This window comes from Folsomia candida, unplaced genomic scaffold (assembly GCF_002217175.1).
Source record: "Folsomia candida strain VU population unplaced genomic scaffold, ASM221717v1 Fcan01_Sc041, whole genome shotgun sequence".
NCBI lineage: Eukaryota > Metazoa > Arthropoda > Collembola > Entomobryomorpha > Isotomidae > Folsomia > Folsomia candida.
In genome coordinates this window covers 1,007,785-1,032,567 of record NW_019091233.1, presented here as the reverse complement: position 1 = coordinate 1,032,567, position 24,783 = coordinate 1,007,785, and the positions used below count along the sequence as shown (strand labels likewise).

Below are 24,783 nucleotides of genomic sequence, written 5' to 3'. Positions count from 1 at the left end.
TAGTGAGAGGAGGGCTGATTTTGTTATGGGCCACTTTATCAACTTTTTATTGCTTCTGCTCTTCTCGTCCGTCGGAAATGTGACGTCATCCAAATTTTTTCTAAAACAAAAATGTTACCACAACTTTAACCCAACTTTCACCACGTAATAGCTTTTTGTATAGTAAACTAGGCTGGGACTGGACACTCAGGTATAAAATTGTGATTGCGCGACACGTCCACGCAATACCTGAATAGCAAAAGTATGGACAAAATTTGGTCGTCCGTAATTCAATCAATTCAATAAACTGCGTAATAATTTGTGTACCCAATTTCTATTCAATTTCACTTGAAATGCAAGTCTCCCAGCGCATGCTTTCCGATTCTGGTCAAACTATACGACCTTCGAACGGGCACGTTTGGCAGAGATATTTGCATCCAAAGGGGGGAAAACGCGCCCTATGGTTGATACATTTTACACTTTCCAAATTTACTTCGCGTTTTCTCCTCTTTGGATGCATGTATCTCTGCCAATCGTGCCCATTGGGAGGTCGTATCTTTCGAATATTTCATACTAATTAAATTTGTCATCGATTGACATTAATTTGACAAAAATCTGAGGCAGCATGTGCATTGTTGTATTGTTTTATTATTACTGTGTTAAGACATAAATCATTACAATTATTTCCAATATCGAATACAGGTTGCAATAAGTCAAATAGTATTAAATATATTTAAAATCATTTAACAGCTTGTTTAAATTGAAAAATTTTGAAACACAAATTCATCTTTCCTTTTTTGTATAATTAATTGGCGGAGGGTTTTGTCAAATTCTTCGGAGGAACTAATTTCTTTGATATTGCATTGGAGAGTTCCATTGTGAGACAAAACGAGAAATCCATGGGTCAGCCACTACACATATTTTTCCCATATTTCACCTCGTTTCCTATTTTTGCCCAATATGCATTCCGTGATTATGGGTAATCCATGTTGGCGTTTTTTGTTATTGTGACCAACTTGAAACAATGGCATGTAACCTATTAAACGTGTAATTAAATTCTGCACCTACCACAACGTGACTTTATGGGGGTTTTTCTGAAAAAGTTTAGAAATAAAATAAATCATGCATTCAATGCAATGCTTTAAATGCACGCGAATTTAGCTTCCGTAGCACATTTGAGTTGGAGAATAACTCGTCTGTTTTCGGACCTGGGGACCTGGAAATTCCCTAAAACGATGTGGCCAATCCCAAATGAGGATTACATGCCAAATTTGAATGCAATTAACTCAATGGTAATTTTAAATTAACTCAAATCACAATACCGATAATTCTTGTCAGCATCTGGGGCAATATGAAAAATTGGGGCACCTTGAGAAAAAACGCTCGTACACGTGTAACCTAATTTTTGATTCCATTCGACACGTCTAAGAGCGTTTGTAGTTTCGTGACAGTTTTGCCAACACCATGTACTCTTTTATCTGAAGCTAGTCATTGTAAACATGTGATCAGCTCATATTTCGCTGAATATCTAAATGTATAAATATCCCAATTGTAAAGGGATAAATGAGAAATTATTCATAATTTCTGGAAATAAAGGATCTAGTCAAGCAGATCTGCCGCAAATCGTCATATTTAACTTTTGAATTTTGAAGTGTTTTCTCATCTTCCAAGATATGTGTACACGCGACCTATCGTCTCACTATTAGTAATTTGCTTAATTATTTGGGCTACTGATACAGACTCTTATATGGATTTCTTGCACGAAAAAAGTATTCCGTAATTCCTTCATTATTTTTGGAAAGAGTGCACACTCTAAATAAAAATAACTAAAATTTACTCCAGGTTGAGTAAAAAAGAGGATGACACAACCGAAACGTAAAATTTACCCAACCAAAAGGTAAAATTTACCCAACCGTTGTGCAAAATTTACCGAACGGATGAACAAATTTTGCCCAACGGTTGGGTAAATTTTACCTTTCGGTTGTGTCATCCTCTTTTTTACTCAACCATGAGTAAATTTTAGTTGTTTTTATTTAGAGTGTACAATTAACATTAATGTGCTGGTCTCCCTTGTTCAGCGGACGAGCATAAAGTCAATACTTATACACGTATATATGTATATATACCACGCATATCCAGATATCTACGTCGTACCCACAAACTCTAAATTTGCGTCAAATCCTAATCAAATCTGATCGATTAGATCACTGATTTTCCGAGAATGAAATTTATCATTTATTACTTTACGATGGGGGATATTGGTAAATATTAAGCGAAATATGCACTTTACACAATTTTATAATTCACTCTGGCATCCGACAAACATGCTGACGCAAATGCATGCACAACTTGTCAGAAGTATGGATTTATTCCTGCGTCGCTTTTTATTTATTTGATAAAACTGCGAGATACGTAATTTTAACAAACCGACGCACTGTAACGTTATTTGAATTTTCGAAATTCCATAATAATAATAATTATTGATACATTTAAGAAACCTATTTTACCAGAAACCTTGATCGTTTCATCTACATGGCATTTCTTAAAAAATCATTTATAAAAATTCATTGTTGAAAAAATCCTGTATCTATAAAAATATTTTATAAATATAAATACATATACACAAACTTCAGGTTACTATTTTTACCTAATTGTAAACATTGATCAAAGAAGAAAATAGAGAAACGACGACTTATGCTTAAGAGTAAAATGTGTGCGTCATTTGTTAAACCAGGTTTTTGGTTTTATACATAATTTGGTTTCTATCGCTAAAGACATGTACCTGAAAATTTGGCTTTTTACCTGGACAAGAGCATGAATGAAAAACAAGGAAGTAGCCTAAATTCAAGTAATAAACCAGTCCAGTAGACAAAATATAAAACAATCAATGAATGGAAACTTAAGCTGGACAATACGTCCAAATAATTTTTTAACTTACGTATTTAGAAGTTTCTCATTAACTTTATCATGAAACAACTTTTAACTTTAGACAAAACATTTGATCATAAAACTATAGTCAACAGTAATCAAGGCAGATGCGGTGTGAAATTCGCACTGGGAATCTTTAATACATAATTGCATGTTCCATTCACCTGTAAAATTGGAAATTGTTATCTCGCCAATTGTAACAGATAAGTATAACTATGCGATATAACTATGCGATACCGATAAATATGCGCTTCAGCGTTGCAAAAGTTAATAACCCGCAACCTTGAACTTGAACTCAATCAGTCGTGATAGAAATCCCAGTCAAAACTGTCAAATTGGGCAGCCTCACTTCATATTAAAAACGCTACTCAATATTCCTGAAAGGCCAAAATTACAATAAAATCTAAACTACTTCGAATTATCCAGTATGTCAACTAATTTCCCTACTCGTGAAGTGACAAAAATCCTAATTTACGAGGTGAGCCTTATCGAACAAAGGGAATGGTTTGCCGAATTACTTGGAATTAACCCAGCCCGTCGGAAGCAGTTAGGCAATAATTTCAATACCGGGAATATTTCAGGTGAACAATATTTCTTTGATTTGTTGTCGGCATGGGTGCAACGTTTAGGGAGGGACGCTAACATAACCAAATTTTGTGGTATCCTTGAGGGCGCAGAGTTTAAGCACGCTGCAGGTAGAAACGGTTTAATATTTGGGATACACTAACAATGGAACCTTTTTTGCAGTTACACCGGGATTTTGTAGTAAATGAGTAAGCCAAAGCCAAAAATTAGGAATCACGTGACATTTACAAATCGCGTGACACTCCTGGCGTAGTAGCTTGAAAAGAGGTTTCATTGTCAGCTGATCAGTATAAATTAACATAAAAATATTGAAACATAGAACTGCGTCATTGTTAAATTCTTTCATTAATTAATTTATATCCTTAGAAATGGTCAAGACTATGGCTGACGCGCTTAGGAGAGTAGACGACTTATCAAGGCATGCCGCTCGGGTGCCACATTTATCAAAGCCATTTGTTGGACGGACACAAAAGAAGAAAGAACTCATCAGTAACAAGACCGTCACGAATGGATGCATCATTTACGGACCGGACGGGATTGGGAAGACACAGTTCGTCCTAAAAACCTTCGAGGAGGAAGGCATCAGCTGTCATTTTCTTAATGGCGAAAGCATTACGAATTTGAGAGCATCGTTAGAAATGTATGCCAGAGAACTTAACTGCAACATTAAAAAGGGAGGTAGGGAAAAATCGTTGACTAGATTATTCAAATCCGTCTGTGATAGGAAGAATGGTACCAAGTTGGTCACCGTTATCGATGGACTTAACGGTAACGATGATGAGTTGACCGAGGTAATAAATAATTTCAGTCAGCATTGTCCCAGGGTTAATCACTTCTTCGTGATCACAACGAGAAATACCAATTTACACTTCAACAATGAATCAACCAGATTTTGGAGTTATCTGGAATTACCCGTTTTCACAAATGAAGAAGCCGACCAATTTGTAAAAACGATTCTTGCAGATGAGAATGCACACGATATCAGGGAACTTAATGAGGAATTAGGGAATTATCCAAATCTAATTAACCAAGCGGTTTGGAAAATTGAACACACCAAGTACACGAAACGTGGGCTCTATTCAATTAGAAATTTCTTGACTTACTACTTAAAGATTAAAAAAACCCTTGAAGAAATTAATGTTCCTATCAGCACAATCATGCAGGTGGTAATATACCAACTTTTCAATTTCGAGAACCCTGACAAAGGGTTAGCAGCTCCAATTCTGGAACTGCTAGCATTCGTGAAGGCCGATGGAATTAGGTTGACGGACTTGAAAACTATTTCACATTATTGGCAAGGTATTGATGTAAGTAGAGTAGAAGAGTCCATAGGATGGCTTAATAAATATTCCTGTATCTCGGATTATACTGATTCTGGAAGTAGCGACAGGATCATATCTATTAATCCATCCCTGCAAGACGTTGTAAAATTATGTTTGCGTAAATTATACCCTGAAGAAAATATGGAAGCATTACGTCTCAAACATTTTTTCGACAAATTGCCACTTAATTTTATAGAAACTTCACAACCAAGCAGACTTGCCCAATTGGCTGGAATCTGGCAGATTTTTTCTAAGGCATATCTTACAACGTATCATATCCCGCATGAGATGGCAAAGCACATACATGACAGATATGAAAAGCTGGGGCTTTTCTCAAGCGCGGAGTCGTTCATTTTCGATCAGCTAGACAAATTTATAGATATTTTAGGCAATGACGATTTAGGCACCTTAGCCATCCGTAAAATCTGTGGTATCGCAAAGAGGAATGTGGCAAAGTTTCCAGTGGCGGAAACCCTATTTCGGGAAGTGCTGGATCAAGAAAGGAGACAATTAGTCGAAAACGTCCCAGAAACGCTGGATATTGAACATTGGATCGTGTCGATGTTATGGAGACAAAAAAAACGCGAACAGGCAGAAACTGAAATCAAAGATTTGATTGAAAGATGCAAAGCTGCAGGTGTGCAAACAATCGAAATGAAGGCTAAGCATGTGCTAGGGTTGATTCTAGGGGACCAGAAAAAATTCAAAAATAGCTTACAAATACATGTTGAGGTATTGAATTGGAGACAAAAAAAATTACCTAGAGGTCACAACGATATTGTCGCGTCACTGCATAACATAGCGTATTGTAAGTATAAGTTGAAAAATTATGATGGAGCTATTTCAGACTTTATGTACATCCTTGGAAACTTCAGCAAATCGCGAACTTTTGCTGATTACTTGAGATCAAAGTATTGGATAATTATGTGCGTATCAGAAAAAGTTGGGGAAAGTCGACCCGAAATATTGTCCAGATGCATCAGCAAATTGACCGAACTTCTTGGAAGCCAGAAATTTCTCTTGCGTAAAAATCATCCACACATTTTGGACACAGACAAGAGTATAAAAAACTTTCAAGAAAAGTTATCTAAAGAAAGGATATGCAACCGTACTCTGTTTTTCCGAGATGTTAATGGTTTCTTTTTGCGATGAGCGATTTATTAGCGACAAAAAAATCACATTTAGTAAATATAAACCATATTTAACATTAATGATAAATAATTGAAATATATCTAAATAGGACCAATATCTATACATAAATGTTTAAAATATTTCAAGTAGGATTTCGAAACAAATCGTACGATAAAATTGTTGTGGACAACTGGTTTTGAGTAAGCAGGTTTTGAGGGAACTAATTTTAATTGTTAGATTATTAATTTTATTTCGTTCGCAACCAAAAATGAGTAGAATTATCAAATCGGAAAATGAGATGATCACTTACGTATTGTATGTATATGATTAGAAATATGCATTGTTACCTTTCCATGAAATACCGTAAATACTCTATTTATAGCCCTATTCTAATTATAGCCGGGTCTGGAGGCCAGTATTTCAGAATTTTGGCCGGGTTTCTAATTAGAGCCGGGTCTCTACAAATCTGTAATTATATCCTGTCTGGTCAACTGTATGTATTTCTAGGATCTCTAGCAAAATTCCGCACATTCAGTTAATTAACGAATAAGATTAAATATTATATACTCGTAACTATAAATTGCATTTTTAATAAGAATGTATACAATTGTTACAAAAAATTTGAAAATCACCAAATTTCGATGAAAGACCATGATTTTAGTTTAGATTTCAAGTGAATGGTGTATTACTTAATTGCATCTTGTTAAATAAAAAAGAAATTGTGTGAATATGAGTTATATCTGATCTTTTAATGTCTCAAATTATAGCCGACAAAAATTTTACCCGGGTCTCTAATTATAGCCGGTCTCCAATTATAGCCGGGTCTGAGACACCCAGTTTTGGATTTTAGCCCCGGCTATAAATAGAGTATTTACAGTTTGTAGTTTCCTGTTAGTCAATAAACTTTGCGGTAAAATGTAAAGTTGCGAATTATTTTGGTGTAGGGCGCGTGTGGTCTCTTTCACGTAATTTTCATCATAATCTCCTTTGCAATAGCTGACTTTTGCCAGCCAATGTTTATCGATCAAGTTGGGATGGTTGCAAGCGAGACCTCTGCAGCAGTCGTTATCCCACTCACAATGTTGATGAAATTACATTACATTACAAAGGAAAAACCAATCTAGGAAAATTATACTAATACCGTCATTGACTCCACGCAGATTTATATTTCTTCGATATATAAGGGGCCCCCACAATCAACTTCAAATCATAAGCAACTCGACTATACCCAAGTCCAACAAATCTTTCACACGCGGGAAACCTATATTTTCTCAAGAAATCTAAACATAAAGTAAGGAAATCAATATTTATAAAGTTTGAAATTTTCGAAAAATTTCGAAAAATTCTTTACCAAAAAATGTTCCCTGAATTACTAATTTTTTATTTAGCACAAATTTGAATATTTTTTGTGACTTTTTCCTGCATTGAAAATAATTTTGTCAGAATAAAAAATTATCGAAGTTTAATATTTTTAATTAACACATATGGAACAAGTTTGACATTTTTCGGCCCTAAAATTTAAAGAATTTTTAACGTTAATAAAAATCTATTCAAAAAATCAAAAAATTGTTGAAACTAATTTGACTCAAAAAATTAATTAATTGGTTTTGTAAATTTTAGAAATGCAGTCATCTCGCCTTCTCCTCCTTTGCGCCGTGGTCCTCGTGGTAGTCGTGGCTGTGACTGAGGGTCAAGTTGGGAGCACGGGGTGCAGTAGGAGATGGGCGCCGGCCGAGTGGTGTTGGCGCTACTGTTCGGGGTCTTCTGGGAGCTGGTGTTACACGGGGAAACAGGGGCCATGTGAGACGGCCTCCTGCACGGGAGGATCCTGCTCTGGGATCAGTTGCCAAGGCACGGCGGCCGAATGCGTTGGGCATTGCTAATAATATCTAAATCGGTCATTTGGATAAATCTTGATTCATGAATTCGTCTCTTTTTTAGTTTAATCATGACTAATTCATAACTTATTCAATTCTTAAAAATTTCACAATAATTAATAAGGATGTAAATACTTATCTATTCGTTGAGATACTACCTTAAAAATAATTTACAAATTTTATATCGCTAATTGATAATTTCGTAAGTATTGCTTGCAGTGAATGGTTGCGGGGGCCTTACTACGCAATTGCAGTTGAGCTTCGTAACCTTTGAACCTTTGAACCTAACCTAACCTTTGAACCTTCGTAAATTTATCGCCAATTAGTGTTTAGAACCAAATTTTTTGATATTTAAGACAACATCGTCTACAATGTGCGTGCAAAACTTCGTATTCTACTCCATATTCATAGGATTTAAAAGTGCACAACAACTGTCAAAATATTGCGAGATCATCATAACTAGACTCTTCAAATCCTCAACATTTCTCATCCTCAAAATTTAATGGGGAGAATCCAGAAATTTCTTGATTCCGCCGATATCATTATTGTGTTCCACGAATGTAAAAATAATGCTGACGTTTCACAGGTTATCCCAACCCAACAATCAAAATATTTGCGATAGGAGTTCAGCTTACGTAATATTACGTAAAAGATTAATTAATGAGAGCAGATAGAAACGACCCTATCTCTGGATTTGTGATAATCCTTAACTAAATCCTCACTTTAACATTCCCATCCCAGCAGAACAGAGATTTGCCTTGATTGTGCATAGCCAAAGTTATCACACAATAAATATTTAAACGTTCTGATAAAGATTAACAAAATATTCCATGGGTCGAGGGTCTCTGCGTAAATTTGGTCATACTAGATTCCCAAAAATTTTACCTTGTGCCATCAATTACAAAGAAATTCCTCATGTCCCTCTTCAGTTCGTATGTATGGGCATTCCATCATAAATTCGCCATCATTCAACTAGTCAGTATCGAGTCACTGAGCTGTTTCTGATTAATCATTATAATCAAGCAAATGTGATAAAATAAATCTGATAACTGACATTTCACACGTTATACTGAGTAAAGTTTAGTTACCTTTTCCAGGTCCTCCGATCCGGTCGATTAGAGGAGAGAATCGCGTACAAAAATAATTTCAAGGTTTAATTATCCTTCGCAACAACTATGTTACCAATAGTTGGACGAACTGTGGGTTTTATTTCCACCTTAATCGGGCTCACCACTAGTGCCATGTACGATGGGCACAGCATGCTTAGAGTTACACCACAGACCAAGCGACAAGAAGATCATTTAAGGGACCTGGGTAAACATCAAGGGGTATGGGCACTCTAAATAATTTGGTAATAACACTATTACCATGCGGAGACAGTATAAGTGCCTTCGTAACGACATTGAGTCATCGCCTTGTAATTGTCTTATTACCGGAATATTTACATACAATGAAGAACGTATCTATACAAAAATGGTGTCAAATTTTCCAAAAGACTAAACATTGCCCGCTTTTCTATGTGTCCATAATCAATTTTCATTTTTTTTGACCTTTTAGAATATAATAAAAGTAATAATTTCAAATCAAAATAATTATTAATCAATTATGTCCTATTTTTACTTTTAAGGTATCATTTATTGGAGGTGATCCTCTTGTTGGGGATCATTCCCATGTAATTGCTTCCCCACAAGTGTTGGATTTTGTGTTGGAATCTTTGAAAAAATTCGAAACTGAGCATCTTCTAACTAATCCTGATGTAGGAAGGTAAGGCCGCTTTTAAAATGGGATTCATTTTCTAATATTATTTTCTAATTTTTCTAATTTCTAATTTTCTAATTTCACTTTCTAATTCTAATATTTCTAATCATCATTTTCTAATTCCAGAAAATTGTTTGAGATTTCCCCAGATTTTTCCCTCATTTTTATTCCCCCGCAACCCTCGTCTTAAATTTCTTACATTCCCTGGAAATCCGTACCCTCGAAATACTCTCAAGTTTTCTGCAACCAATCCATATTATTTTTTCAAATAATTTATTGAAGGCAGACAAATTTGTATACCTAACCAAATCGTACAATTTTATCAAGAACAATTATTCCTTTGCCTCATAAATACTTTTAAAAAATAGGTCAATCCGTTCTCAAAAGGTCAGGACTAGAACGAATGGAGGGATATATCAGTTGGGACGCATACTACGATTTGGACTCGGTTAAAAAACTTACATATTTATCTATTCCATTCAAATCTCACCAACTAATTTTCCCGCTAATTCTTTTTTTAAATAGATCAACCAATACCTGACCGTTCAAAGTGTCGGACATCCTGACCTCGTGACCCTCACAACGATCGGAAAATCGTTCGAGGGAAGGGACTTATTTCTCCTCAAAATTAACAATGGCAGCACCACGAAACCAATTATATGGATTGATTCTAATATTGTAAGAATATTATTACCGCCATTTTTAAGCTAATTATTTCTTCAAATGGAATCTTATTTTAGCATGCCCGAGAATGGATTTCATCCGCGGTCGGGCTCTATTTGATCGATCAACTCCTGAATAGCCCAGATATTGAGATTCAAGCTTATTTGGACGATTTTAATTTTCACATTTTACCCATGGCTAACCCGGATGGATTCGTTTTCTCTCATTTAACCGTATAAATTCAAATGAATGTCAAGGGATAAAAAACTTCCATACATTTTTGCAAGTGAACTTGAAATATACGGCTCGATGAAATATCTGAAAATTATGTCAACGGGTTATTTCTACGGGTACTTCCAACCGGTGCATTAAACGGATGCCTTTAACGGGACCCAATATTTTAAGTATCAACAATTTATAAAACATCTTACTTGTTGTTGTCACGATGAACTTGGTGGAACAGCCTCGTATAGAACTGCATGTGATGGACATGGTATATATTTGGCGGTATTTCAAACTTGTAGTTGTTACAACCACAAAGTAGTCCTACATTAAAACTCTTCTTTGGACGCAAATTAATCGTTTTGCCGACGGATTCGTTCCACCAAACTATACTCTCTGGAACAGTGATATCAGTCGCAACATGAACCGCTATCATTGCTGCCCGTTGTACATTGACTAGAGGGTACCGGTAGAGATTATGCGTCATCACGTCCCTATCTTGACCTAAAAGAAAATGTTATTCAACACATTGTTTAAAGTTTCCACCGTTGAATGCCCCCGTTGAATTTCTAAATGTCATAAGTCAAATTACCAACTTTCTTTACCAGGAAGAATGTTTTTCGACAATCAGGAAGTAATTCTTGCTCCAAGGACGTGAGGTTGTTTAAACGATCTGCTACTAATGGGGCAAGATCCATCCAATCTTTTTCATATATTACAATGTGCTTGTCGGTTCTCATTTTCATATCAACGCTTGACTTTGATGAAGTTAAAACCACAGTCTTTCTTATAATATCATGTACGGCAGAAACCATCAAGTTGTATCTTATTTCTGGTAGCAAAAAATAAATAAAAGTAAATAAAACTTTGTTAGGTTGGAAAATTTGCTGAAAACCCCACACTGAATATTCACCTGTGCCTACTACCGTGCGATTCGACCTAGATGGCCATAACATGCTCATTTCACAGTTGTCAATCATTATAAAATCCATTTCATATATTCTATCACACGGATTCAATATCTCCTCCAGTCCTTTGAAGTACGAAATTTTACGGTCATGCACTTTAGGAAACTGTTTCACTTGTACTAGTCCGTCTATTAAAACAACAGCGTAATTAATTACCCGCTGAAAAATCCGTTGACAAACCCGTTGAAACTTATGTAACTCACCTATTTCAATTATGCTCCAATCTTCGCCAACAACCATTAAGCCATCAATCTTATCCACCGCATTATCCGGAAGAATATCACTCACCGACGATGCTCCCAACGAGCGGTCTTCGCTGACATTATTACTTGATCTAACAAGCGACAAATTTATCACAGAGGGGCTTGTCAGAAAACTATTAGCCCCAACTGAACCACCACCACTCCCTGTATTTGCACCCCTGACATCCTCCCAACTCGAACGACTGATCCTGGTTAAATTATCGGTTGAAATGTCCATCCCTGATTCCACGGGGATTTTCGAAGGTAACAATCAATGGCGACTTTCAACGGGGAAAGCAATATGTCAATTCCAGAAACCGAAAAATTTTCAATCCATTCCGGTAACGAATAACTAACGAATTAATGTTTTTTTTGGTTTTGAGCAACTAAATTAATATAGTTACTTAACCTTTTACAACAGTGTTTTCAATTTTTTGGGGGGTGAGTTACCCTACTACTACTACTCTCGTCGGCGTCTACAAGTGAAATGAATTTTTTGGACAGTGTCTATTCACTTATATACCAATTTTCAACCCTATACTTACCACGTTAAACAGGTTTTTGTTAGAAATTGACAAACTTTACAATTCTAACATCATGCACATATACCTACAGAAATTTCCATATACTCATTTTAAATATCTAAGCAATTCGCAAATGTTTTTGGCACACTATCCGTTGAATATTACCCATTGAATCTACCCCGTTAGAGACCCGTTGCATATGTATCCGATTTAAATGAACCCGTTGAAACACATCCGCTGACCGGAGATACGCGATATGTTAATAGGTTTCAACATTGGGTGGTTAAAGCAAATACTAGTCCCCGCTGAATAATTCATACGTTTAATTACACCCTAAACCCGAATCCCCGCTGAATAATTCATACGGTTAGTTACACCCCAAACCCGAAACTTGATACTTTCGTCCCTCCTAGTACACAACAAACAACGTCAAACTAGTTATCAAATAGTGTTTTACAGTCAGCTTCCCGAGATTTACTAGTCCCCGTTGAAATTTCATACGTGTATATTCTCATGGAGCTTAAAATTGGCAAAAACATTCAAACAAACCCCCCCTAAAATAAGGAAAACAACATGAAACCGGTAAAATAAGTACCCCTCAAGGGTCTACTTTTCGAGATATACGTGTCCCCGTTGAAAATTACATCTAGTAAAACTCTCAAACTTGGTTATAGACCCCACTTACCTATCTAAAATGGAAGTTTTACGACTAGTAGTATTCAAATATAAAGTTTCCCTCAGGGGTAAAGAGGTGCTTCCCAAAACTTTCTCATGGCTAAATCCTGTTACCTAACCTAACCTAACCTAACCTAACCTAACCTAACCTAACCTAACCTAACCTAACCTAACCTAACCAGAAAGAAGTCGAAGGGGAGCAACAGATATACTTGCCTCAACATGGGTTTGGAGGTACATAACAAGAGTGCTCCAGTACGTTCAGACCAGAACAGTAATAAATATGAGGCAACAGAGAAGCCAATTACTGCAGCAGCATTATATTCCGGAGGGGTGAAATAAAGCTCATATTGACATCCGAGTCAAACCTGCTACCATCTGAAGAAGATGACAAACGAGGAGAAGTCAGAGAAGATGAAAGAAACCAACGTCTGATTCAAATGCCTCAAGAAAGGTCATCGCTCAAGAGAGTGCAAAGCCAGAGTGAAGTGTGCCTCGTGTGGGGGTTGCCATTACAAACTCTTTTGCTTTGGAAAGAAGATGGAGGAGGAGTCAGCTCACCAGATTTCCGAAGGGGTCCAAGCGCTGATTACAATTCAACACGCTGTGGCATTGGGAGCTACCGTCATGAACAATAAGCGTGTCCTCCAAGGCACGATGAAAGTGAAAGTGTTTGGTGCCAAGGGTGAATTCCGAGAAGTGCGATTGTTGATCGATTCCGGAAGCAATGTGAGTTACATCCGAGAGGACTTGGTACAAGAACAGAAGTTGCAACATTCAGGAAAACGTGTGTTCCGCACAGAAGTGTTTGGCGGCGGCAGCGAAATCTGTACCAGGCGGCAATACCAAGTCAAGATTGAGGGATTGCCAAGAGGAGTCAGGAGTGAAATAGTGCAATTGCCCCTATATAGTGCTCCTCTAATATGTGAAGGCTTAGGCCCAATCCCTGTCAGTCCTTGGATCAAGAAGTTGCTGAAACTCAATGTGGTACTCACCGACATCCATGCAGAGTCCAACAAGATCGACGTGCTCATCGGAGCCAATCTTTTATACCCATGTCCCATTGGCCGGAAAGGCATGGCGGTTGCTAAATACGACCATAAAAGTTGAGCAACATCTACAATCAGCTTTTAAACACATGGGTATTCTGGAGCCGTCGGCCAGTGAGGGAAAGAGAAATCTGAGGTAAGCTTAAATGTATAGGTTAGGTTGCACTTGGTAATTCATAAGGGATGTCACAAACGGCTGGGGGAATTTGTAATTTTATTGTACCACTCTATTAAAAAAATTCTATAGAGTTAACTTACAATAATACCATTCTGTATGTTTTTTTTTATTTCGTGGATTTTATTGATTCGTTCATGTCTATTTTTCACAATTTTTTTTTCACCAATGAAGATGATAAAAAGAACACTACTTTACTATTTTGGAACATTGTATATCAAAGCCAGGATGGAATTCTTTAAATCTTTCAAAGTTAAGAAATTTGAATGGGGTGAACGTGATTCCAAAGTTAAAATTGTCTTACCAAAATGGAGACAAGATGAGTCTGATCCACCCAAAACAAGTGTCAACAAATATGTCGCAAAAACATGTGCTCAATTATTATTGAAAAACGAAGAAATCACCGGACAACAAGCCAAGATAGAATTTCAAAACTGGCTGCAGTCAAATGAACAAAATCATGTAACCGAACACAAATCTTTGCGTCCTATTAAACAAGCTCGGAGATTTTCAAAAAATCAGCCACATTTGCGCGTCCTTATTATTATCAATGTTCTGATTCTTGAGCAGCAGATATAGTTTTGGTCGATTTATTAATTTCTCCTTGTAATTTCCTATAAATTTATTTCTGCTATTTGTTTGTTTAGCATCATATCCACATTTAGCCAAACTTCTCACATAGTTACTGGTAAGCAAGTTTATTTAAATTAAATATGTAATAATTATTGGCAACACAATTTTTGTATCAAGTCTAGAGTCAGATCCCGTTCAAAATGCAGCAGCGTTTCTTTATTTCGTTGTTTGTGCAAAATATTCTTATCATCCTATCGTCCGTGTCCTGCTTATCACCAATACCGACCATCCAGCTGGCTCAAGGGGCTTGCAAAGAACCACCGAAATCAGTCGGGGTGGTCGATCTTATAATGTCTTCTATGGCGTCCCATTTGGCAAACCTGAAAAACTATTCGAGGTAGAGAATTAGTTAACCTAAAATATTTTAGTGTTGGCTTATCTTTTACATTGAAATGCTTGACAATCGCTAAATTTAGATATCAAAACCAGCTGATGGTTGGCCCGGGGTTAGGCATGCCACGGCAAACGGGCCGTGTTACGGCGCCGGCGCCTGTAGATAACTTATCTTATGGGGTGTAGGCCCAACGGCGCCGTAAACTGGCGACTTTGTGATAATGCGATAATGTCTCCCTTTTCACTTTGCAAGACCCTTTGTAGAAATAAGGCCAATAAAATCCCAGAATTAGCGCACTTCAAGTAACAAATACACACACTATTTACTACTGTACAACGATGAATTGGAGCTTAATTATTGCAATAATCAATTAACTTTTTTAATGACAAACTGTTTCTTCTTCTATGCCTTGCTACTTACTTGCTTCCTTACTTTCTTACTACTGACTGGCTGCCAGCACGCTCTATTCTCTTTTCTGTGTGGAGAGATGGCGGGAGCAGTCCCAGTAAGTCTCCGTCACCACTTCTCTCCCTATGCTATTTTAATTACATAAATTACTCATTATCTAAAAAACTGTAAGGGAAAACAAAGATATTACATTTTTATAATAACTACGGTATTATTATCTATTACATATAAAAAAATCAGGTTACGTTTCGGCTTATAAGTTTTCCAGATTTGTGCAAATTTAACTGGGAACTATCAATAATTACTTAATAACTTAAAAACTATTCGGGAAAACACTAATTTTCTTTTTCCTAAAATTAGTTCATACCCCATGCCTTACTATAAGTCACAAATATACATACATTTCGGATCTCGTTATCAAATTATTCTCTTATCAACATATTTGCGCAAGGTTGCCTAGCAACCTTCACCCGTGGTTGCCTAGCAACCTCCACCACCACTTCTACTTAAAATACTGATTTAAATACATGATGCTCATTTTGTAACAGGGCGGAATGCGTCAGCACTGGATTTGTAGAAAACGGTCCAGTTGTCGGACAGCAGGATTGTGTTAACCTGGATGTGTACACTCCAATCTTGTTTAAGTGTTTAATTTTAAATATTTCAACTACAATTTTTTGAGTGGAACTTCTTTGCGTGCAGTTGCCGCTAAATAATTCATCGGTTGGGGGAAAACTTCTTCCCGTTCTGGTCTGGATTTACGAGGGTGGATTTGTCGAGGGGACTAATTACGTGTATATGGATGATCCTACTTTATGGACGAGGATGTCGTCCTGGTCGTCAAAAATTATAGACTGGGCGCATTTGGTGAGCCAATACATATTAGGTCAATTTATCCATTTGTGACAACCTTGTGAAGGGAGGGATTCAAGTTAAGGATTTTTTTGCGGCAGGATTTTTCAATGCTGGAGTTGAAAGTGCGAGAGGAAATCAAGGTATGCAAGGTTTAGCAAATTTGGTGTTCAAATATTACCAATATAGTATGCCAAAAAGTCCAGGCATGAAGGACCAAGTCTTGCCGTTCCGTTGGGTACGACAATATCGCACATTTTTGCGGGGACGAGGACAACGTAGTTTCACCATTTTGGGAGAAAGCGCAGGTGGGATTTCCGTGTCGCTTTTGACCGTGTCCTCCATGGCAAAGGGCCTCTTGGGCGGAGCCATCATGATTAGTTTGCTAGTTATCAGTGGGTGAAGTTAGGTGATCCCAAAGTGATGTAAGTTCACATACTTAGCAGATTATAAATTTTAGGACTAGTCAGAAGTTATATATACTTGTACATTTATGCAATTTTTGAAATTTAGAGTTTACAAACATTTTAAAAATTATCAGCAAGCTATTCTACCCATCGGATTAAACTAAAGAATGGACACTAAAGTTGTAGACAGTCAAGTTTAAAACCCTGTAAATTTGAAACCAGTTAATGAAATTCCATATTCCAATTGCATATGTTACAGAAAATGTAAGTACAATTTGAAATTAATTTATAGATAATGCTTCCACCGCACCTGTAGCCAACAATTCGATCATATGTCTGAGATTTTCCATCAAATTTTTTCCCGAATTTATTCCGACTTCTAAGCTAATTTCCTTCTACCTTCCCTTAAATTTTCTTGGAGTGTCGGATATCTCTTCAAGCTTTGAGTATATTGATTTAGAAATTGCCCAAAATTTGCATATTAGCATATTGCTTGTTTATAAATTATTATTTGTTTCTCCATTTCTCGACGACCAGTTAAATTTTTCAGCAAATAATATAACCGTGTACCCGTGTACGGTCAATGATAATATTTGAATGATTGTTTGTGCATAAGAGATCCTATTATGTGGCTTCATTTTACAGCAAAAATTATTTCAAAAAAATTAAAAATGTGAAAACGACAGGCAAATTTATATACAAAAATGGCATGAGATTGCAGAGATGACAAATTTTGCGTCCACAGTATAGTGTAATTTCTTAATGGTCAAGGGTCTGTATGATGATTCTTCTCACTGCGTATGTAACTGGATGGCGAATGACTGGTGTGACCGGGATGTAAATAAAGGCGCGAGGTGGTCACAATATTAGTTAATTTACGGTGGTGTTTAATTGTCATAAAGCCAATAGTTACAAATCAGGGGTAATTCTTTAAAATAGTGACGAGCAGTACAAATGATGAGTCGTCAGACACTAAACTGACACTGAACTTTTCACACAAAACTTTTACAAAACTAAGGCAAAATCACTGACAACTCACCCAAGCCACTTTTAGCAAAGGATCGTCCTTCACACTCTTTCTACCAATGGGAGATGCCCACACCCGACTTTGTAGGGTGGAGTGAAAAGGTCACAAAAAGGTTCAAGGAAGTACGAATAATTAAAATAATAAGATAAAGAGTGGACAAATCTCCACTTAAAACGCGACTGACTGTCACAACTTGAATTTCCTTATTTTACCAGTCTCATTTTCCACGCAGTTACACACATACATACATCATCATTTGAATGCCATTATCATGTGTCATTTTCATAGAACATTAAATTAAGCATTGTTATCATTATTCTAATTCTCGACGGCAGATAGTTTTTAGATTGATTTGGGTTCCGTGTTTGCAATGGCATTAACTAACTTAACCAGATCTCTTTCGATGACTTTTGACATTTTACCTATTCTAACAAGTTTTATTTAAAGCAAGATTGGGTGAAAAAATCGCAAAACAATTAACATGTAAGCTGTACAGGCAAAATATCCATCCAGGTAGACGCAATATTTATAGCATTTGCTTGATTGAACTTGATTGAACTTTTTTCATATACTTACAGGGGTCATGTGCGCCTGTGGTAAAAATCTCAGCCGTGTACACCCACAGTAGCGAGAATAGTTGCCGGCGAAATTTCGAAAATAGCAATAATGAGAAGGAATTTGGCATCGCCATTAAAAGTAGAAGGGGTTGATTTTTTTCGACGTCCGTATAGTAAGAAACTAATTTCACTCTCTTGCTTTGCAAATTGCAATGCAAGAAATGTGGCAAACCCGTAAGAAACGAAACACTGTAAGAATATATATTTATGCCATTGGAAAATCACTTGGGAATATGTGTGGCATCACCTATCGACAGTTGTACGTTGTAATTTTGATTTTTGCTATGCATACATGATTCGGAAATCTGGACAATTCGGTATATTCTTATGAAGGTTTGGTCATTATTTACGATAATATTGTGGCATTTTACCCAACCAATCCTTGAAGTTGTAAATGAGTTCACGCAAGCGTGTTTTAGAGCTGAACGGACATTTTGACTTTTATTACGGGATCAAATTACAAAATTTTGAAATCGTCCAACGTTATCAATACTTATTCAATTTTGAAAATTACAGGTGTCACCCAAATTCCAGATTTTCACAAACCACTATGTTTTTTCAATTTGTTTCCTCGGGACCGTGATTGTCAAAACTTTGTCCTTGCATATCTCCCAGGACAACCCAGTCCCATCCGGCATTTTAAATTTACGATTAAATGACTTAAGAGTGGATTCGTTTGGATGATTTTTCTTGTCATTTTTTCCAACCACAAATACATGTCCATCTTCACTCCGAATGGAAAGTTCGTCAGGTGTGTAATTCTCAACACTCATCTCCACCTTAAAGACAACCAGTTTATTAGTATACTTGAAATATTCAGTAAAACCTACAGTGCAGACTTCACATAGCCTGAGTCAGGTGTACGGAACCCCATGGGGTCCCTCCGTCTTAAGATTATTCCCAATTTATATTTCTTATTTAGATACTGTTAGCAATCACACCTACAGCAAGGTGTGATAAGCTCAGCTTAATTGAAAAATTTTGAAAAATCGTTATGGGGTATCCCATAGACTCCCCCCAGATAAAATTAATTACCTATGTACCAAAATTTCACTTTTATTTTTAACTTCCATGCCAAATTTCAGCTAAATTGGACGACATTGGAAAGTCGGTATGGGTCACCCTATGGGGTCCCTCCAGATAAAAATTTTCGCAATTTCACTTCATATTCTTTCATTAGACCCCATTGGCTACATTATATGTACCAAATTTCAGCTTTCTACTACTATTTTGAAATCTTGGAACAACCACACCACCCATATGGCCCCCACCGGCCAATCATTGGGCCGATTTGGCTCATCTACGAACCTGATTCCCAATTTTATCCACTATGCATATGGCGAAAATTTCAAGTCGATGGGTCAATGCGTTCTAAAGTTATTGCTGTGACGGACTGACGTACAGACATGACGGTAAGCCATAAGCCATGACTCGGGCTAAAAATTGAAAATTAAAAAAATTAGCTAACAAATACAATGAAACATTTCATTAAAAATAGAACATTGAAAGATTGAAAATACTACAGATTTTTCCATCCTGTCAATGAAAAATGTTCAACGGAATTTTTATACTAACAACTTCCACTATTTGAATTTTCCTTAAGATTCTTTTTTTTACTTTTCTTATTTTTGCAATATTATAATTTTCATAAAAATGTTCATCACTAAGGAAAAAATAACCCTGTTACAAACTCACCATGAACTTGTCTCTTGCATGCGTTACTTCGGCAAGTCCACTTAAAATTGCTGATGTTGACCGTCTCCTCTCCCTTGGAACAGGTCCTTGTGGGGTGAGATAATGGGAAGACGATGATGACATTCTTTCTATAAATTTGAAGAAAAATGAGAAATTGAATCACGTTGTTGTGAGCAGGAGTATTACTCCGGACTGAACAGATGGGGAATTTTTAATGACAGATAAGATGGAAATCGGTCTGACTCTGTGCTCATTTTAGCACAACAAAATCAGCCTGTGGTGTGCCAAGAGAGACAAGAGACCCGTGTTTTGAATATGATACAAGTAATAAAAAGTGTAACTTGAATATTTGCCTTTGACAAAAAAAATCCACCAACAAACAGAAACCAATCTAATAATAAGCAATCTCATGAGGCAAATTCCACCCAACCTTCCCAACGATATAATAAATAATGGGCATTTACTTCAGCATCTGCTTGTTGAATCATTTTGAGGTATTTTTAGCTTCATACCTTGTCCTGAGTAAGTTATGTCCTATCCTATATGCCAGGAACGTGGATAATATAAAAATGAAATGTTCCAATCTAATCTTGCTTAAAACTCCTACTCCGACCAAAATAGGAACTCGCAGCTGCAAAATTTTGAGTGTTTTCTTCCCAAGAAAACACAAAGTTGTTTTACGGCGTTGATGGAATAAATCAATTGGGATTACAACTTGTAATTTACAAGTAAAAATTACATGGACACCACACTGTCAGAAATGAATGGTGGGACACCTAACTTTACCAATTTTTTATACATTCGGATTTACAAGGATTTTTTTAAATGAAATTGTAACAAATCGGCAATATAGACATATTTATATGCAATCGGTTTTTTACGTGTATCTACACCTAATATTGAAAAAAATATTCAAAGATAAGTGTTAGTATTTTATGAAAAAAATTGAATCAAGATCGTCCCTTCTCTGACCAATATACGTATGTATTCATGAAAATGTATCGCATTGAAATAATATCAATTGCAAATTTCTCGTCCATATTATTTCTTCCTTTATCAGATTCTATTTTTCCGATAAATTTGTTCTGGTAGTTCAAGGCCAGAGTAGGAAATACTAGACGAGTTGTGGTGTTTGAATGTAAATCCGTGGATTTCAGACTCATTTCTGCATCCGACAAGACTACTGGGTAGCAATAATCAAAGCATTCTATGCATATACAATTGCTTAAAACATTATACTTAACACAATTTAATCATTATCCGTGACAATCATAGCCGCAAATCACACTAGTTTAGAGTGCTAACAAGCTGAACAAATATTCTCCTCAATGCAACATTTACCCGAGAACAAGAATAGAAAATATGTTCCTTTTGTGTGTTGCAAAATCATACAGGGCAAACGTAAGGTTAGGTTAGGTTCTTCAAGAATCTTTGTTGTTAAAATTAAAAACACCTCAAAGGGGTGGAAAATTGGAAAAACCAATGGTGAATATAAAATTGTAATTTAGTAATTTTTTAAATAAATAAATATATAACATTTTATTGAACAAATAAATCACACATGCATAGTTAAATACTATTCATACATACATAATCAGGATCATTGAGTCAATTAAGTAGGGAGGTAGAAAAAACTGTACTTTACTAATGCTCGATTGTAGGTTTGAGCTAGAATCGAAATATTTGTATTCTAATTCATGGAGGTAGAGAAATTGTACTCTAAATTTGTACTATACTAAATTCAAAAAAACTCCAGCGGGAATCAATTCGGTCATTTATTTGGCAACTTAAAGAAAATAAAGTATACGAATAAAGTTGGAGCCAAAAGTGACTTGAAAAATCTCACTTTGAAAAAGTGGCAAACCTAAATATTTAGTACAATCGAGTTCAGAGACGGGACTGGAAATCGCCGATTGTATTTTATTGTGAGGGGTGGTACAATACAATTCAAAGTCACAATATAGTACAAATGGCCAGAATACAGTTTTTTCTACCTCCCTAGTATCTACCCATCATTTCCAGATAGATAACCAAAATTGTATAACAATGTCATAAATTATTGATATAAAAAATGCAAATATTTATCCACGTGGATCAACTAGGTCGCATGTTCAGCAATTTTTAAATCGTTTTTCAATCCCGAATATACGTGTCAGTTGTTTCCCTATACGAGTACGAATCTAAAGCAATCTTAAGTAAGTAAAGCGATATATCGGTATTTGCATAATATAGAACAGATGGTTGGTCAGAATAAGAAAAAAAACTGTGCGTTAGGCAAACTCGTGCTTCAACTTGTTCCATCGATATAGTAGTTTTGGGTATGTAGATAGCAATTCACACCTCACAAATTAATTCTTTTCCGTCACAAAGAATTTCCTCCAACTGTTCAATTTCCGCTCATCAATGGGATGAGTCAGACCAGACTTCGTTTTAAATAACTACATACACTACATCTGTCCAATTAATCTGATTGTTTCCTCGCCTATAAAATAATGACCGCAGGGTTCTCCTAACACATACAAAACTAACTTCCGAATAGCTCACATCAACCAAAATATTCAATTTTACGATGAAAATTGCTATTGGCCTTATCCTCGTCGCTATGTCTTTGACAGCCAGCGATGCTCAGTTCTTCCTTCCGGCGTCGAATCCACTGTGGCAATTGCTAGGTCGCCCGACTGAATCGCCTATCGTGAGAAATCCTACGCTGGCCCGTCGCAGCAGCGAACTCAACAATGGTATGTAAATTAAAACAAAATTAATCAACTCCATTATGCGGTGTATGTAGACAGTAGGAGTAGCCACAAATCACAAAGGAATTATTAAATTCGTGGGCTTCAAACATTTTTTACTGAACGCAACATATTTATTTTTTGCCAAATAATGCTTATCAATTATTTTAATTAGTTAGGAATTGTATCGAAAGTTGCTTTATGTATATGTAAGTTAAGCAAAGTTAGAAAACCCCAAGTCTTGCTTCCTTAAAAAACCATCCCAAGGGTTTTTTTTGGCCTTTTGACTTTGTCACTACTACGTTGGGGCGGATTTAAAAAAAGTGTTATTAAAATTGTTTATTAAATTGAAACTAATGTAATATTTGGATTCTGAAGCAACTTTGAACATTGCTTGAACACAAACCCATGCAGTCAAAATTTATTTGTAACATAACTAATAGAAAACCAGCTTAAATATGTTCTTTGGAATTAAATACATACAAACATATCTAAATATATAGTCAAGTCATATTTATGAAAATGCTCAGAATTTTAATCCGAAAATACAATTTATATTTTGTTCTAACCTCATTAAAATACATAAATACCGTGCAGAACCATTAAAAAACACCAAAACCGTCATCTAAAAACGTGATGTGGTAAACTTTAGAAATTATAAAGATACTACTCTGCGATACAATTGCTATAATTTATTTCCCTAAAATTTTATCTCCTTTTTTCTAGCCTGTTGCGGAACAACGGCAGCTCCTCAATGGCGGAATCGGGTATTGAACTTTCCAGCTGAAAACATTTACTGTCGATGCAACCCGGCCTCTACCGGAAGTAACACGTACAGATGGCGCTGTGCAGCGATCCCTCCAACCACAACGCGAGGTAGAATTTTAACACAAAGATTGACCGAATTTTGTCATAGGGATATGGAATATGTTAATGAGGGGTGATCTAGTATTAATCTATTCGTTTTGGTAAACTTTGATAAAAAATCTAGGTAAGCCCATTACTACCATATTTCTGAACCATTTCAAGACTAAACAATAGATTTCGTGGAGACGGAAACTATTCAGTTTTCTAAACGTATCTATCACATTACATACATATCTTCTAGTTAATTCTTTAATCTATTTTTACAAACAACTTTTCATAGCTCCTACCACGGCTAGTCCTACCACTGCACCTCCGACAACTACAGTTGCGACTACGACCAGCGCCGTCCCAACCACGACCGTCATGTTCTTCCCATAAGTCAAAGAAACGGTACCATAAATGATCCTGAATCAACGTAGTCATTGTATTAGCTTCCTATGAAATTGTAACATTGGAGAAATTAATAAAATTATATTGGACTATTTGCAATATACTAAGGACTAAATTTTGTCTACGATATTCTTTTGTGAAAATATTGGATGATTTTGATTGATGGCATTTGAATACGATATCTCTACGATTTTTCCAAATTACTCATTATCATTTACTTTGTAACCATGGAAACATACTGAGAATAAATAATTGCTTAGTGCAAGGAGTAAGTGTATATATGAGCCACGCTGCCAATTCTGGCGGCTTGTTTAAGTACATCAAATTAGACAACATTGGAACATATGATCTGGCTGTTTAAACGTGCAATGCTGCTGTCTATTTTAATATTGACATTTTGATACATTTCTATAAGAGAAGGTTTATATTATTAAATCACAGACTCCGTGTCCCTTCTAGCTGCATCAGATCTTATGTCGTAGAAAATTAGGTAAAGCTATTTGGTAAATAGATATTTGGTATACCAAATATTTATTAGTAGAAGAATTGGTTATATCCAATTCTACAGCTACTAAATAGTTTGTTGTAACTTAGTTCCTTTAGTCTAAATTCTGTTGATGATTTTTCTGTAAGTGTAAGAACTGAACAGGAGAGCATTCATTGACGGGCAACAACATATCATTCTTCGGTGACGGCAACGCCGGAAAGCCGGGCCCCGCACAG

The 24,783-nt window shown here is 36.1% G+C and overlaps 5 protein-coding genes and 1 long non-coding RNA gene across 8 annotated transcripts; 4 read left to right on the top strand and 2 right to left on the bottom strand.

The window, feature by feature from the left end:
• The first annotated feature begins 1,406 nt into the window (after window positions 1–1,406).
• On the top strand, window positions 1,407–6,673 carry LOC118433085. Of its 3 annotated transcripts, XM_035844676.1 has the most exons (3): window positions 1,407–3,385; window positions 3,489–3,602; window positions 3,859–6,673. In XM_035844676.1, the coding sequence occupies exon 3, from the start codon at window positions 3,861–3,863 to the stop codon at window positions 5,964–5,966; it is 2,106 nt and encodes a 701-aa protein (XP_035700569.1). In that variant the 5' UTR covers window positions 1,407–3,385; window positions 3,489–3,602; window positions 3,859–3,860; the 3' UTR covers window positions 5,967–6,673. The 3 variants fall into 3 exon arrangements, with proteins under 3 accessions (XP_035700569.1, XP_035700568.1, XP_035700567.1); XM_035844675.1 differs by lacking the exon at window positions 3,489–3,602 and having other exon boundaries at window positions 1,407–3,488; XM_035844674.1 differs by having other exon boundaries at window positions 1,407–3,602.
• A 2,324-nt stretch (window positions 6,674–8,997) lies between these two features.
• On the top strand, window positions 8,998–10,482 carry LOC110861423 (zinc carboxypeptidase A 1). Its single transcript, XM_035844669.1, has 5 exons — window positions 8,998–9,150; window positions 9,450–9,586; window positions 9,968–10,028; window positions 10,106–10,258; window positions 10,321–10,482. Exons 1-5 carry the CDS (start codon window positions 8,998–9,000, stop codon window positions 10,480–10,482), a joined length of 666 nt encoding a protein of 221 aa, XP_035700562.1.
• Window positions 10,483–10,670: 188 nt separating this feature from the next.
• Window positions 10,671–12,335, bottom strand: LOC118433084. The gene is made up of 4 exons (XM_035844668.1): window positions 11,637–12,335; window positions 11,379–11,561; window positions 11,058–11,297; window positions 10,671–10,969 (listed from the first exon to the last, which is right to left on the bottom strand). The coding sequence occupies exons 1-4, from the start codon at window positions 11,911–11,913 to the stop codon at window positions 10,671–10,673; spliced, it is 999 nt and encodes a 332-aa protein (XP_035700561.1). The 5' UTR covers window positions 11,914–12,335.
• Window positions 12,336–16,044: 3,709 nt separating this feature from the next.
• Window positions 16,045–16,981, top strand: LOC118433105. The gene is made up of 4 exons (XR_004833180.1): window positions 16,045–16,340; window positions 16,427–16,468; window positions 16,527–16,750; window positions 16,839–16,981. It is a non-coding gene; the product is annotated as an uncharacterized LOC118433105 (long non-coding RNA).
• A 1,808-nt stretch (window positions 16,982–18,789) lies between these two features.
• LOC110861419 (heat shock protein beta-1) lies at window positions 18,790–20,319 on the bottom strand. The gene is made up of 2 exons (XM_022110527.2): window positions 20,072–20,319; window positions 18,790–19,155 (listed from the first exon to the last, which is right to left on the bottom strand). Exons 1-2 carry the CDS (start codon window positions 20,192–20,194, stop codon window positions 18,925–18,927), a joined length of 354 nt encoding a protein of 117 aa, XP_021966219.1. The 5' UTR covers window positions 20,195–20,319; the 3' UTR covers window positions 18,790–18,924.
• Window positions 20,320–21,665: 1,346 nt separating this feature from the next.
• On the top strand, window positions 21,666–24,157 carry LOC118433095. The gene is made up of 3 exons (XM_035844693.1): window positions 21,666–22,809; window positions 23,530–23,679; window positions 23,951–24,157. Exons 1-3 carry the CDS (start codon window positions 22,641–22,643, stop codon window positions 24,046–24,048), a joined length of 417 nt encoding a protein of 138 aa, XP_035700586.1. The 5' UTR covers window positions 21,666–22,640; the 3' UTR covers window positions 24,049–24,157.
• The last annotated feature ends 626 nt before the right edge of the window (window positions 24,158–24,783 follow it).